Source organism: Esox lucius, chromosome 7 (assembly GCF_011004845.1).
Source record: "Esox lucius isolate fEsoLuc1 chromosome 7, fEsoLuc1.pri, whole genome shotgun sequence".
In the NCBI taxonomy this organism is placed as follows: Eukaryota; Metazoa; Chordata; class Actinopteri; order Esociformes; family Esocidae; genus Esox; species Esox lucius.
The window spans coordinates 44,377,625-44,393,946 of record NC_047575.1 but is presented as its reverse complement, the minus strand read 5'-3'; the positions used below and the strand labels follow the sequence as shown (position 1 = coordinate 44,393,946).

General features: G+C 40.5%; 2 protein-coding genes across 4 annotated transcripts; both read right to left on the bottom strand.

Moving 5' to 3' along the window:
- endou2 (endonuclease, polyU-specific 2) lies at positions 1 to 7,460 on the bottom strand. Of its 2 annotated transcripts, none has more exons than XM_010871117.3 (7): positions 7,301 to 7,460; positions 6,744 to 6,904; positions 2,109 to 2,229; positions 1,731 to 1,852; positions 1,398 to 1,510; positions 517 to 670; positions 1 to 359 (listed from the first exon to the last, which is right to left on the bottom strand). In XM_010871117.3, exons 2-7 carry the CDS (start codon positions 6,843 to 6,845, stop codon positions 90 to 92), a joined length of 882 nt encoding a protein of 293 aa, XP_010869419.1. In that variant the 5' UTR covers positions 6,846 to 6,904; positions 7,301 to 7,460; the 3' UTR covers positions 1 to 89. The 2 variants fall into 2 exon arrangements, with proteins under 2 accessions (XP_010869419.1, XP_019903593.1); XM_020048034.2 differs by lacking the exon at positions 7,301 to 7,460 and adding an exon at positions 7,199 to 7,274.
- Positions 7,461 to 8,581: 1,121 nt separating this feature from the next.
- On the bottom strand, positions 8,582 to 14,077 carry rnf14 (ring finger protein 14). Of its 2 annotated transcripts, XM_029120941.2 has the most exons (8): positions 13,984 to 14,077; positions 13,147 to 13,305; positions 12,923 to 13,053; positions 12,290 to 12,814; positions 11,445 to 11,673; positions 10,385 to 10,557; positions 10,115 to 10,245; positions 8,582 to 9,506 (listed from the first exon to the last, which is right to left on the bottom strand). In XM_029120941.2, exons 2-8 carry the CDS (start codon positions 13,295 to 13,297, stop codon positions 9,446 to 9,448), a joined length of 1,401 nt encoding a protein of 466 aa, XP_028976774.2. In that variant the 5' UTR covers positions 13,298 to 13,305; positions 13,984 to 14,077; the 3' UTR covers positions 8,582 to 9,445. The 2 variants fall into 2 exon arrangements, with proteins under 2 accessions (XP_028976774.2, XP_034149119.1); XM_034293228.1 differs by lacking the exons at positions 12,923 to 13,053; positions 13,984 to 14,077 and having other exon boundaries at positions 13,147 to 13,252.
- Between the last annotated feature and the right edge of the window lie 2,245 nt (positions 14,078 to 16,322).

The window sequence follows — 16,322 nt, the reverse complement described above, 5'->3', positions numbered from 1 at the left end:
AATATATTTATTGTATCATTTATTGAAAATAAGACATAGACAATACTCATGGCACTTTGGTGAGAGTGTATTTGAGAAGTCCAGTCTAATTACTGTTTTGGGTTTTTGGGTTCATTTTGGTATTTCACAAGAACAGGATAGGTTGTGCCAATATGCTTCTGGTTGTAGTGGTGGCAGACAATGTCCACCTCATAGATACTGAAGAACACTTTAACACGTTCATTGGGTGAGACCAGAAAACACAGGGTATAAAGAGCAAACTCAAATTCAGGACTGACGCCAATGAAGATGCTTCCTTTCGGTTTGATTCCATTCTTCCAACTGAACTGTAGCGCCAGAATGTGTTTATTCTCATCAGGCTGGTTTTCACATAAAAGAGAAAGAGAAGATATATTTGCATAGGTTTGACATCACGTCATTCATAAAGAATGCTCTGGCAATATATTGTTGTTATCCTATGACACGTCTCAATCTAAATAATAATCAAACCTGTATTTTCAGTAACTATGATCTAACCTGGGGGGAATTTGCATTCACACTGTAGCCTTTGTAATCAATGTGTCCCAGCTTTTCTTGCAAATACAACTGGATCCAGTTGTGAAAGCCAATGACTGTCCGGCCCCCTCTGGTCTCTCCGACAAAAACATGTTCAAACCCTGAGGAGTCTGGCCTGGAGAAACATGAAAGAATATTATGACTCTGGATCTCATAACACCAGTTATTTTACACCCACTTGTTGAAGGAAGGATATTGAACAGTAATAGAAGTTCATTCATAACTTGTTGTGATGCATATGACATTACAGTAAGGGTATGATTGATTTTTACTTAATTAATTTGCATTAATAAAATTCTGAAATCCACTTCAATTTCCTAAGTGATTTTGATGGACATTTCTAATGTTTTCATAAAATTTCTGTTTTATAGTTAGGGACAGAATTTAGCCCCTGCATAGATGGCCAATTCACATTTAATTGCCATTTTTACCTGTGTGTGTCACCTTGTGTGTCTGTAACAAGGCCAAACATTCAAGGGTATGTCAACTTTTGCTCAGGGCCATTTGGGTGATTTCTGTTATCTTTATGATTTAAAAAGGAGCCAAACAACTATGTGATAATAAATGGCTTCATATGGTCACTATCCTTAAATAGAAGACAGGTTTTTTTGCATGATCAGTCATAGTTTCAATTTCTGCCAAGGTATGCAAATTTATGATCACAACTGTATGAACTACTGAAAATAATAGACTCCTTTACTAGGAAGACACAGAGGTTACATGCAACAGAATTGTGAGTAGATTTAATATTGTACCCTAACCATGGAAGAGAAAATATTTGACAGCCTAGTGGTCACTTATTTTGAAAAGTAACAGTTACAAAAGACAAAGGTTTTACTCACTTGCTAGCTCCTCGTCTGGCATACAGCTCAAACCAGATGCGGTAGAGCTGCTTCTTGAATTCCGGTAAATCCTCTGGGGAGAGCTGTTTCTCTACTAGATACTTATGTGCAGTCTAAAAATGAGAGACAAAATGTAAACAATTGGAGGGTTGATTGACTCACATTTTAAGTGTTTAAGTTTGCAACCTGATCATGGTTCTCTCAGTTTACTGTATAAAGTGCCTAAACTCTGATTACACTGCATCTGTAATTTGTGGTATGTTCCAATTCACCTGAAATAAAGTCACAGTGTACTTATTTATTGACCTCTCCACCATACGTTCTTACAGGTACCTTCATGGTGGTTGTTCGAAGCATGCAATCCAGGAACTTGTGGTTTTCTGCTTCCTCCTCTGGGGTTACAATTTCAGGCTCACCGGTATCACTCTCATAGTTATCCAGGAGGGAGATGAAGGCTGGAAGAAGAAAACCAGTTTAGCTCCAGTATTTACTCCTTCTGATCTTCTCAGTACACATCTTGTTTGCATCATGTTCAATAAAAAATAAAAAATCTGACACTGAACGCTTACTGTGTGTGACGCATGGAAATATTGGCACACAGATATCAAAAATGTCCAAATAAACAGCCATGATAATACAAAATGAGACTACCTGGTTGAAGACAAACATTTGTGAGGATGAAAGCTCTGACTAGCACACTTAAAGCCTTACCTAAAAAAGACTCCTTTTTGAAAATGCTTTCATCAACAAACGAGAATAGAGGATATCCAGCTCCATCATTGTCATCATTCAAGTCATCATTCATGTCTGCACTGACAGGCCCGGCTTTTCCCTGCATAAAGCACAGCAGAGGAGAAAGAGCAAATCAGTAACAAATTCCAAATTTCTAAGCATTCCCAACTTAGTACTGGTCACACCTCCAAGCCTGGTTCCTCTCTAGGTTTCTTCCTAAATTTCGGCCCTTCTTAGGGAGTTTTTCCTAGCTACTGTGTTTCAACATTGTTGTTGCTTGCTCCTTGGGGTTTCAAGCTGGGTGTTTCGTAAAAGCACTTTGTGACAACTGCTGATGTAAAAAGGGCTTTATAAATAAATGTGATTGATTTGATAGATCCCAACCATGATCCCAACCATGTTTCCCTTTTTGGAAACACTGTATCCACTTAATGAAACATGAACCAGGGCCCTTTGTAGCTGCGACTCCACGGTTTTGTTACAGCCAAGAGATTAATATAAAAGCCTGTTTTCCATCGAATTACACTCTATGTCGCTCTCTGTCTGTGGAAAACAGTTAATATGCTACGATGTCCATTGATTACAAAGGCCCCCAATTGCTTTTGGCGTTCTTTTTAATTGAATTTGAATATGAAGTTGTATTGTTTAAGGATGTACAAAACATTTATTTGATCATTTAAAATAAAATGATTCTGCTCAATTGGTCATAGCTACAATGTCTGTATAGTTTTCTTTAATATTCATATTTTTTTATTCATATATGAATTCGTATTTTAGTGGGGTTGCTAAGCAAGTGCAATGTTCACTCTGTGAAAAAGCACCACATTTGGCACAGAGGTAGATTTATGTATCGATAAAAGATTTAGATGTTGGACAATCATTGGTTTAACCCCAGAAGGCATCACAACCTTCTTACAAAATGTCCATCGGCAGATCACTAATAGGTGCCATTCAGTTTGCTCAACAATCATTAAATATTTATTTTGCAAAGAAAACTTCCCTTGATGGTGCAAACCAAATTTAATACATATTGGTTATGTGGTTCCCAGGGATCAGACATTTAAAAATAAAATAGCAATAAAAGGGGAATGAATTCCTCACAAGCATGAAGCAAAAAATACAGCAAATGGGTTAACTTATATACAGTACTTCTTCAAACGTAGCCACCATAGATTTGGCCCTAGGGGCTGTGTCAGCCATAATCCAAAATGGCTACCAACGGTAGCATTGTTTTTTTCTACCTTTTTTCTTTCCCCAATTACATCATATCCAATTGCATCTACGGCCATGTCTCTTAGGAGATACTCCCAATGGATTCATTGGTTTCTGCACCAAGCCATGCTTTTTCCACACTGCTCTTCCAACCAGGAAGTCATGTGGGTCAACGCGTGTGAGGGCACGCTCACTCACCTGACAACCTCAGTTAGCTTTGCAAGTGCGCAAGCAGCCTGAGGGAGTTGCTACAGCTTGATGAGACCAGGGATCCCATCTGACGATGCCTCCCAATGCTTGCCATGGGGCTTCCCAGCCACTCATCAGCCATCAGTACAGTCAAGGCACAAACCTAGACAGTGGTGGTCAACGTGGGGTTACAAACGAGCACCTTAGATCACTGCACCACCTGGGAGACCAGAAGGACAGTTAACAGTACCATATTTGATTCAAATGTAGATTTCTGTGCTTGAAGATATTTAAATAGAGCCCCCAAATATTTGAGATACAGTAACTGTACTAACTTTGCACTTTTATGCACCAAGAAGATATATTTTTTATATTGAGTCTCTGTTGTTAGGGTTAAACCAATGACACAACAACCCAGAAATTTCCAAAAAATACCTCTAAGACATGGCAGGGATCAACCAGAAACCAAACAAAAAAGTGGACCATGACACAACATCCCAAGAACGTCCTAATATTATCCATTTTGTAACATCCTGGGAAAATCCAAACAGTTTCTTTTCTTCAGAGTAGCAACAAAAGTTCTAAAAAGATCAAAAAAGAGACCTGACATGTTTGTGACACCATGGGAAACTGAATGTTTACAGGGAACTACACAAAGGACCCAAGAGTATGTTTGCTTTGGATCATAATGCAACATCCTGGAGACTAGTAAAATGAAAGTCCTGAGAACATTGTAAAAAAAGGCCGGAAACCTCTGAACATACAGGGAATGACTCAAAGTTCTGGCAAAAAACTAATAAAGTGACCAGCAAGTCAAACGATAAAGAACATTCTGACCCAGAGAACCGTACAAAGGTCCATCACAGAATGTTATTTTGCTTCAATCATAGAACATTGACTTGACCATCATGAAATGTCCTCTGTGGATAACATCTTGTCCCACATTATGTAAGGAGTCTAATGGGAATGTTCCTAAATATCCTTAAGACCCCTTTTCTGGATTTCAAAATGTCATTAAAAACAGTAATCTATTAATCAACAATTGTTCTTGCTTCCAAAACTTATTCCCATAGCAATAGGCTCAGGAAGTCTATTATCAAATGTAATACTTTGAAAAAAATCAACTATCTTACATTTTCGTACAATAGTCTTACTTTTGGGGGTCATTTTACAAGATTGTTGTCACAAACCCAAGGTCGATTTCTGTGCTGGTCTCTAAATGATTTCAGTCAACACATTGGTGTCTCTGTGGACCACTTGGCAATGTTCTCAAAATGGTCATTTTTTTATTATAAAGTAAAAGTTACAGTCTGTTGCTGTTTTGGCTTTTGCCGGTCACAGTGGCCAAATCTGTGATAGTGGTAGATATCAGAATTTTCAGGGTACCTAAATCTACCTCAATATTAACGTTGGTGGCCATGGTTCTTTATAAAAATATTTTCTAGCTACAAATCTCTGTATCAAATTCGCCTTCGTAAAATCCAAAGAGCCATACTGAATTGTTAATTCTAGTGAAGATTATGTAAGATGTCTGCCATGGTCCTAAGGGGCCAGATCTGATGGCCAGATACAGTGGGGAGAACAAGTATTTGATACACTGCTGATTTTGCAGGTTTTCCTACTTACAAAGCATGTAGAGGTCTGTAATTTTTTATCATAGGTACACTTCAACTGTGTGAGACAGAATCTAAAACAAAAATCCACAAAATCTCATTGTATGATTTTTCTATAATTAATTAGCATTTTATTGCATGACATAAGTATTTGATCACCTACCAACCAGTAAGAATTCGGGCTCTCACAGACCTGTTAGTTTTTCTTTAAAAAGCCCTCCTGTTCTCCACTCATTACCTGTATTAACTGCACCTGTTTGAACTCGTTACCTGTATAATAGACACCTGTCCACACACTCAATCAAACAGACTCCAACCTCTCCACAATGGCCAAGACCAGAGAGCTGTGTAAGGACATCAGGGATAAAATTGTAGACCTGCACAAGGCTGGGATGGGCTACAGGACAATAGGCCAGCAGCTTTGTGAGAAGGCAACAACTGTTGGAGCAATTATTAGAAAATGGAAGAAGTTCAAGTTGACGGTCAATCTCCCTCGGTCTGGGGCTCCATGCAAGATCTCACCTCATGGGACATCAATAATCATGAGGAAGGTGAGGGATCAGACCTGGTCAATGACCTGAAGAGAGCTGGGACCACAGTCTCAAAGAAAACCATTGGTAACACTATGCCGTCATGGATTAAAATCCTGCAGCGCACGCACGGTCTCCCTGCTCTAGCCAGCACATGTCCAGGCCCGTCTGAAGTTTGCCAATGACCATCTGGATGATCCAGAGGAGGAATGGGAGAAGGTCATGTGGTCTGATGAGACAAAAATAGAGCTTGTTGGTCTAAACTCCACTCACCGTGTTTGGAAGAAGAAGGAGGATGATTACAACCCCAAGAACACCATCCTGGCTGTGAAGCATGGAGGTGGAAACATCATTCTTTGGGGATGCTTTTCTGCAAAGGGGACAGGACGACTGCACCGTATTGAGGGGAGGATGGATGGGGCCATGTATCGCGAGATCTTGGCCAACAACCTCCTTCCCTCAGTGAGAGCATTGAAGATGGGTCGTGGCTGGGTCCTCCAGCATGACAACGACCCAAACACACAGCCAGGGCAACTAAGGAGTGGCTCCGTAAGAAGTATCTCAAGGTCCTGGAGTGGCCCAGCCAGTCTCCAGACCTGAACCCAACAGAAAATCTTTGGAGGGAGCTGAAAGTCCGTATTGCCCTGCGACAGCCCCGAAACCTGAAGAATCTGGAGAAGGTTTGTATGGAGGAGTGGGCCAAAATCCCTGCTGCAGTGTGTGCAAACCTGGTCAAGAACTACAGGAAACGTATGATCTCTGTAATTGCAAACAAAGGTTTCTGTACCAAATATTAAGTTCTGCTTTTCTGATGTATCAAGTACTAATGTCATGCAATAAAATGCAAATTAATTACTTTAAAAATCATACAATGTTATTTTCTGAATTTCTGTTTTATATTCCGTCACTCACAGATGAAGAGTACCTATGATAAAAATTCTACATGCTTTGTATCAAATACTTGCTCTCCCCACTGTATGTTAATTGTTTAAAGGTACATTGAGCTAACTTGGTCAAAAATGTGCTCCTTTTATCATAGAGTGAACAATTTTAAATGGCAATGTTGCTACCTGCAGAGAGATTCGGTAGTCTGTTCCTGGTTTCAATCTGTTGACATCTTTATCCCAAATTTCCTGCACCATGGCTGATAGCTCTTTGTCAGCTTCAATCATGACGTGACTAGTTGATCCCTATGTACTCTGCAGGCTTCGGTTGGCTTGGTCAGGATCCTCTGGTGTGAAGAAATATCTTGTGAGGTACAGTCACAGTGGATCCTATGCTTACATTGCTATATATCTAAATGCTTTCATACTTGATAATCACTGTAAATTGTGAAAATATTTTTTTATGTTTTGAACACAGAATGTTAAAAGAATTTGTAAAAAGGTGAACACATTTAAAGTGCATAACAACTAAAATGTAACTAATGAATACAACTGAATTACTTTTACTCCAGACATAATATTGTCGTCATCTTTAACAATGACCAGCCTTCACACCACACCAAAGATATGTATATAATTACCGTTTGAGTGCATCAACATTCAGGTTTTGATTGACACTTATCACACTGCAAGTATCTCGCCTTCGATGCTGGCTACTCATCCGCCTGTGAAATGTTACTGACCTTGTTCAGCTTTGGCTTTCTTGCTGGCATATGAAGAGAAGAGGTCTGTGTTTATGGCAGGATAGGGCATTCAGTGTCCTGGTCAGATTTGTATGTGTGGAACTGGCCTGTTGAAAGGTATCTTTACTAACATGCTGTATGTATAAAGACAGGGGGGCACTCCTACTCTGTGAGGCAGGACGGGCCATTTTAATGGGTTATCCTCTGTCAGCAACTCTAGCCAAAGGGATTAAACTGTGTTGTACTGACTGACTGCCCGTTGAATCACTTGCTCCAACGTGGACTCTTTGTTTCTTTAGTACTGCATTGTTCTCCTCCTGTCTGCCTCTCCATCACCCTCTACCATTCCTAGGTGGGAACACACAGAAAACTGGGTGGATAAATAAGGTACATGGTTGTTTAATAAACCAGGCATTTTGGTACACGTGGTGACCAGGGAATCTGTGTGTTGTGATCGGGACAGATTATAGGGGTCAGTGGAATCCAAAACAAGTTCAATTGTGCTGTTTGTAGTATGACACATTAAGATAATGTTTTAATTTCTCTGACATTTTGTAGATCAGTGGAATCCTTATCATTTAAATGTTTTAAGATAACATGCGTGAAAGGAAATTATAGAAACAATATATATTTACATTCTAAAATGGAAGGTTCAGACTCAGATATTAGTGATCAGGACTGAATCAGTCGGAACCTGGAATAGAAAGATAAACGGCAACATCTAAAAGCTCTTCATATTAGTTCATTACTTTGGGTTCAACAACGCTGTGTTTTTACTCATTCTTGGTTCTCTCTGCCACCTGCATGACTCAGCAATGCTTTCTGTGTTAAAGACAATGACAGCACAGCCCTTGCACACTCTTGTGGAATAAAAAGGCATTGTATGTGCTTGTGGGTATAGAGGAGTAAGTATTTCAAAAGTTGACTTTACCTTTAGTCATTAGTTCAGACCTTTTAGCTTTTCAATTAATTCAACATTTAGTTTAGAGGTAATAGAACTAAAGAGTACTTTGTTTTAAACAATGCAGAATAATTTACACCAGCACTGGTGAAACTGGGACAAAATGGAAGGAACAGAGCTGTATGTAGGCCCAAGCACATTTGCAGGTATAGGACTGGACATTAACAGAATGTGGATTTGCTATAATCACAGGCTTCTTAATAAAGTGAATGAAGACACAAAAGGACTCCATTGCTGAGTAGTCTGATAAAACATGTATTGAGAGAATGAACATTGGTAGACGTCCTTGAACTCCAAACATAAAACCAGAATTGTTTGCATATAGTTAAACACAAATTATTTTTTAATTTACTACTGCAATCAAATAACAGAATGCAAATTCCATGACCAGTTTTAATCAGCTGCACTTTCAGCAATTCAAAGTCATAATGAGAGGTTGTAAACAAAATATCAGGGTGGTTACATAAAATGTTACTGATATTTGACCTAAACCACAATGTCCTATTAAAATACATTGATGCATAATGAAAGTGTACCTCTGGGTGAAAACCTTAAGAAAAGCATGCAATAAAGGACAACTGCGTTGTGTAATATGTAAAATTAGATAATATTCTTTGGGCCATTGGATGCATTTGACATTTCACATAGGTTTATTTAGCCTTTTCACACTAAGCTTGTACCTCATGGATTAAATCATACATAACTACTTTGGATGGTAACCTGGTGAACATTATTGAAAAGAAAAAAACAACAGATGATTAAAGTGGTTCTAAAGGAAGCAAATGGTAAAAACATAATCCGAAAATGTCTGCTGTTCATGATTTTAAGACTCATCTCTGGATCAACTGAATTTATTTTAACATTGAGAATAATATGTTGACATTTCTGTGGGAAACTAACCCCAATTTTTTTTTGCATTTTTTGTATGCAAGCTTACCATCTCTACATAAGCCTGGTATCAGAAATTATTGGCCCTGAGTATTTGGCTGCTTGAGTTGGATTAATATGCCGTTATATAACTGGAATTGCTCTCTGTTCACCCATTAGAAATGACATATTTAGCGGTAGTAACTGTCTGATCAATGATGTTGAGAAATGGTACAGGGGAAATCCATACATGGTAAATGTAGTGAGGCTAATATAAAGTGCATACAAATGAAGCACACAGGGAGGTATTGCACATTTCAGTCCTCTTCATCACTCCAGAAGGCATCTTCTTCTTCAATATCCACACCCTGGAACAGCCTAGCAAACACCAAACAAACGCATTAGCAAGTTTGATGGTTATGAAATCAATAAACGTTTTGATGAACAAAACGAAAGGGGGACTCTGGGAGAACTATCAAAGACCCACCCTAACACACAAAAGGGGGACACTGGGAGAACTATCAAAGACCCACCCTAACACACAAAAGGGGGACACTGGGAGACCTATCAAAGAACCATCCTAACACACGAAAGGGGGACACTGGGAGACCTATCAAAGACCCATCCTAACACACGAAAGGGGGACACTGGGAGACCTATCAAAGACCCACCCTAACACACAAAAGGGGGACACTGGGAGAACTATCAAAGACCCACCCTAACACACGAAAGGGGGACACTGGGAGACCTATCAAAGACCCATCCTAACACACGAAAGGAAAACACTGGGAGAACTATCAAAGACCCATCCTAACACACGAAAGGAAGACACTGGGAGAACTATCAAAGACCCATCCTAACACACGAAAGGAGGACACTGGGAGAACTATCAAAGACCCATCCTAACACACGAAAGGGGGACACTGGGAGAACTATCAAAGACCCATCCTAACACACGAAAGGGGGACTCGAACAGATGCACTCACTGGTTGTAGCAGGGCGAGGAGGGGTTGTTGAAGTGGCTGTATGGATTGACACGCGTGAGCTGGCCCAGACACAGCCAGCAGAAGTACTGCTTGCACGAGGTACACGTCATCTTGTTGCAGCCGTCCACCTTCTACACAGCGAGCGAGACAGAGACATGGCTAAATCAAACTGTGCCGACGTCGCCATCAGGTACAGTCAGAGCAGCCAAAAACACATGCGCACCAGGGCATGTAAAGTAAAGCCCTGTGGTGCAGCGAGCAACCTCCTACCTGTATGTTAGTGCCACAGCGCGGACAGCCTTTACAGTTCTCGCTGAGCCAGTCCCTGCTGAAGGACTCCTCCACGGCCCGCTGGATGACCCGCTTCCCAAAACGCTTCTCCATGAACTTCTTCCCCTCGGCACTGGCAGAGATGTATTCATCCCTCAGGCCACGCAGTTCATCTGCAAAGCAGGAGATCACACTCATTACCGAACCTGCATCAATACCGCAAGGTCTGATGAATGCAACCACTGCCTTACGTAGTGAGACATCCAACTATTTGGAAATGTTCAAGTACATTACAGGACAGTAAACAATTGCATAATCACAGACAGAAAGTCAATGTAATTTTGGTGTTGACTGCAACTAAATGTCAAAGATGAAAACATTCGTCTTATGCCCAAACTACGTAAAGGGGTTTGAGTCTCTAGACAATGATCATCAGTAAACATTTCACTAACTTAATAGAATTACATTCAGCTGTGGCCTGGGCACAGAATCCCCGTTTAGCATTCTACAACACTTTCTTGTCACATAAAATCTAAAAAACAATACTTGAGATTATCAACAAAATAATCATGAGCCAGAGCCATTTAAAATTATCTGTAACTTGTTGATGTTACACAGCTCAAACAAGCAATTTCACCGGCCTAGCACAGAGGATGAATTTAAGACTTCATGTAAAATACATTAAACCAGGTAAGTTGAGAACCAATTCTCATTTTCAATGACGACTCGGCCAAAGGCATACAGTTACAAGCGGACAGGACAATACACAGAACAACATAAATATTATAAAATGTATACACACGTAATAATCACGAAAATACACCCATAACATCAAGACACATATACAGATGAAGGCTGCAGCAATGTTGTTGGCCAAGAGTGAATGGGGCCGTAATGTGGCCTACATGGGTTTAAAGGTTTCACAGTTCAGAAGACCTCAGGCTAAACCCATTCACAAGCAGAGTACTTCAAGCCTCATCAATTTAATACTTATTTATTAAATCCTAAGGTATGGACAGGGCAACACAATGGCTGTAATATCTCCAATCCTTTCCCATACCTGCTGTGACCTTGCAGTGGGACAGACCATGGTATCCTCGTTTGCAGAGGGTACAGAAGGCATACTGGCAGGCAGGGCAGATGCCCATGGTGGTGTCTGGCTCCACCATTACGGCCTGACAGCACGACTGGCGAGGGCAGTACACGACGTCAGCCATCAGGTCCAGGCTGGACTGGAGCAAGAGGCGGTCATAGCGAGCGAATAACTCCTCCCCGACAAGGAGCTTGACCTGTAAAATGGGGAGTGCATCAATGTGTGTTCACACGGGCTCATTGGAGTATAGCTCATGAGGATAGATTCAAAGTGATGGAACAGGATTTTGACCCCGTTTTAGATTACTTCCAAATAGTCATCGGACTGATGAAAGAAATTAATGGGGAAACGACTAAATTAATTGGTCAAAATTACAGAACAAGTATTGAAGATAGAAGTTCTCCAGAGATTTGAGCAAGATTTTGCAAGAGCGAAGATAAATGCAGAGATGAGGAAAATGCAAGAATCCCTTCCCACAACCAGCACTGGGGGATGGATGGCTAACCCAAGAATCCCAAGACTAGCCAGAAAAAATAGCCTGTCTTAACCTATGTTTCCTGGCACCATATAATAAGACAGTTATCAACTCATAGGTCAAGATAGTGTAATTAAGGCAAGATCTTAGGTTCTGTAGTCAGACACAAGGCAAACATTTGTGACACACAAACATTCCAATGAAAGCACACGACCAGACATACAAGCTAGGATCAAAATTCAGTACAAATGTATAAATGGCTACACTAAATCATGAAGAATCATTAAATACGTAACTAACCACAGAACTGAAATGTTTCCGTTCCTTCAAAAGTTACCTGTGAGGGCGTAGCCAAGGAGCTGCACTTGGGCTGGGGGCAGTTAAGGCACTGAACGTTGCCGTCGCGGATCTGAATCTGGAAGTATTCGGTCATGCATGCCTTGCAGTACACGTGCTGGCATTCCTTGAAGCACAGGCAGGCCAAGCCCAGTTTCTCCATAAAGCAGATACCACAGCAAAATGACTTGGAGTCAAACACCTTCTGCCTCTGAGCTTCGTCAAAGTCCAGGAGTTGAGGTAGGATATCAGTGCGGGGGTCCACCACCAGCACAGCCCGGGCATCCAGCTCTAGCTGAGGATCCAGATTGTCAGTCTCCACCGTTAGACACGCCGCACGTCTCATCCCGGCCTCGATCCTCTTCCGCTCAACCGGAGCCTTGGCCACCTTCACAACTTCTAGCGGAGACTTGACATCCAGGAAGGCCAAGGCCTCCTCCTTAAGAAACTGGATCCATGTGAAGAGGACAACGCATCCCTGGTTCTCCTCCCACAACTCGTCGAGGCGCTTGCAGAGAGAGGTCATCTGGGTGGGGGGGGAAATCAGGGTTGATCAGGGAGGTGGGGGGAGGGAGATGTGACGGTATGAAAACGTGTTATAACATTTCTTGTTATGTTGCTGCATCTTTCTCACCTGGTCCCTTGACAGCCATTTGGAACTCAGTGTATAGACCGGAGAAGAAGAAGAAGGGTAGTCGCCAGGAAGTTCAAAGTTAAGTACCAGAGGAGGTAGGAAAGATACGTCATATTCTGTCTTCTTATCCCCTACCAGAAACCAACACATTGGAATTTTTTAGGTTTTAATGTTGATCAATAATAGCTAAACATAGGACGTATTCATAAAGACAAAAGCCTTACCTTGGACTAACAACTTGAAACCAGTAGGAAGTTCAAGACATAGTTGTATTTCTCCACCCTGTGCTGATTCTGCTCTGTGAAACTCCTCTTCATCGTAAATACTCGCTAGAGCAAGCAACTCATCCTCCTGTGCTTCCTGGTCCTCCGACATTTACATTCCTGTCAGGCACGAAAAACCATGCATTACATTTTGGTGCAACACTGACAATAGAATTACAATCACTAGAGCTCACGTGGTTCCTTATTATATATACCAGCGAGACACGTTTTCATAAGGTAAAATAGGAGGTGAGAAATATGCGTCCACGCTAGACGTTTTAAGGATAGTGTAAAACACATGACAAATTACAAGCATGGTTTATGGCTAACCTCGTTTACTTTACGTTAGCTAGCTATCAAATTGACTGTCAGCACTGTACAGTAAGTTAACCTCATTGAGAATCAGATAGCTGATTGTCTAGCTGCCTAGCTACTCTATTGTATGTAACTAACAATTGATGATCCCGCTGCAGTTTCAATTACAGTAGTGGGCCGGTCTAAAGCACTTCAGCAAAGCTACAACGATAGGCCCTAGCCGGATATCAGTGGTTAGCTAACCAAGTTAAGCTAGCAAAGGCTTTGACAGCACTGTAGATAACAGCAGTAGCCCCTGATCCTGTACAGTGCAGTACTGTTAGCTACAAAAACGCACACCAATAATTAGTTGGGCTAGAACCGATGATGGCCTAACGTCAGATCGCTTCTACTGTTAGCTATGCCGGCAATTATGAGTAAGAAGTCACTTGATGGGAGATGTAAATTAAAACCCTTTTAGACAGGTAATAATGTGTCATTTACCTTATACTCTAGCCCCAGTAACGTCGACAACTTCTGGATGATGACGACTTCCTGCTGCTACTACTAGTGCCTCCGGTAACCAAGTCAACCAAACCTGCCACCAGGGTAAGAACAATAATAAGCAGTCATATCGCTTTTATTAAAATTTTCCAGAAAAAGCATTGCCAGAAATATTGTCTAAAAAGATAGCTATTTTTCCATATCGCAAATAACTAGTTAGGAATCTGGGGAGTGTCATTTAAAATAAATTGTACTGAGCGGCCTGGTGAAAATTATGTTGTCCTAATTGGTCTTTGCTCTAAATGAGATGTCAATCTGTCATTTCTGGTAAAATAAGTACAATTAAAACATAATATAAAGTATGTCACTATAGTTTGTCCATAAATCATAACAATTAAGTATTTTATGTTTTAATTAAACTATATATAGTGTTAATAGGAATACATTTTCTGACATTAACATTTTTAAGTTGGAGTGAAATGTGGAGTTAATTCACCCATGATCATCTAGAATAAAAGTAAATGATAATTATACAATTTATTTTTATTTTGTGAAATGCATCTGTTTTTATCAAAACATAAGAAATAAAAAATAAGTACAGATCCCAGTTTCTGTGATTGAAGAGGAGATGTAGTTAAAAATTACCATTCAGAGTTGCACCTGAATGGCATAATGGTAAAGCCACTGACTCACAGTACAGCTTTGTAACTTCAGAAATCTAATCCTGGTTGAAGCGAACATTGGATGGGGTGGTGCAAATTGTCTTAGTACTACCCAGGGATTGTGAAGTTGATTTCAGACTGGGTATCCTTGCTTCATCATGCTCTAGTGACTCCTTGTGGTAGGTCAGGCTCTTGCAAGCTCAAACACAGTTGTTTTCCTGTGAATGTGTTCTCCAAGCGTAATAGGTGCTGACAAGCGCTTCCCAGTGGGCAAAGCAGTGTAATAAAAAGCTTGGCAATAATTTGTCACTAATTCCACTAGCTACTAACATCACTTGTTGTCACTTGCCACTTGTAAAGCTGGCTACATGTATTTTCTGTGCGTATGCATGGCTTTAAAAGACACTTATGTAGTAAACTATACTTTTAAGATGGTGCCTTGGTCTATGGACCAAGACAAATTGTTATCCATGTTAATTTTTAATCAGGCGTTACAAACTTAATCTAACTTCAGCCACCATTAACTACAAATCTATGGAAGTAACCAGGAGGTTGTTGGGGTGGCCTTGTGGCTAGGGCATCTGACCGGCATCCAAAAGGTCTCTGGTGTTAATTTCCTAGCCGTAAAGTTGAAAGCTGTGTAGTTCTGTGCCTGAGCAAGACTGTTAATCCTAATTACTCTTCCTCCCCCCATAACATTCCCCCCAGGTCATTGCTGTAAATAAGTAGTTGATGATATGTGGACAATGATACAAGGATATGCAAAAATAGAAAAGAGTGCTCGTGGCACAAACCAAAATAGAGCATGACCACAAGCCTCTGATAACCATCAGTCTGAATGAGGCCTGAATGACATAATGCAAAGCTTCTATCGCAGGCTGATGCATTTGAAAAGGTCCAGCGATGTGCTATCATAAACGCTTGGAGAAAAAAAAACTTTGTTTTCGCTGATGCTCTGTCAAGAGCAAAACTTAAGAGGGCAGCGGGCTTGCTGTCCACAAGAAATGAAAAAGATTACAAGCGACCGACTTAAAGGAGTACCTATTTGCCATTCACTATTTTCCCAACAACGTTACCCTGTTCTTGGCTCTCGATTTATTTTTTGCATTTGTAAGATTTCTGTGTGGGCGGGGCTAAGAAAGAGGGAGAAATGGTGCATCTCCATTGGTCAACCGGTCTGAAACAAAGTTACAGTTTGTTTACATCCTGGGTGGCTAGGCTACCGTGTATGAAACTTTATTTTGGTTTCTATATGTTAAATGCTCCACAATCGTAACCAGCGATAGGAAAAAAACTGCAGCCAAAGACGGTATTGTTTAATCACAATATTGTTATAAATGACAATCCTTCTCAAATAATTGCTTGCAATCATTTTCAATTTATTTGTTTCGGTATTTCAAAATATTTTATTTGCCATCTATTTTTATTACAATACTTTCTCGTGTTTTGCTTTCAATATCGATCATTTTGTTTGCAATTCAAATACTTATTTTTGTTCTTATTGAAACGTGTTACTCTATAGCTTTTGAGATGGCAGTAGTCATAGCAACTGCCATTTTCATGTCATGGAGTAGCTGTAAGTTGGTGCTCTACTTTATATGTTGCTGAATGGTGTTGCAGAACGGGCAGTATTCAGTTGGCTTCATTCCTTTCTTTTGGATATGGGTTGAGTGCGGA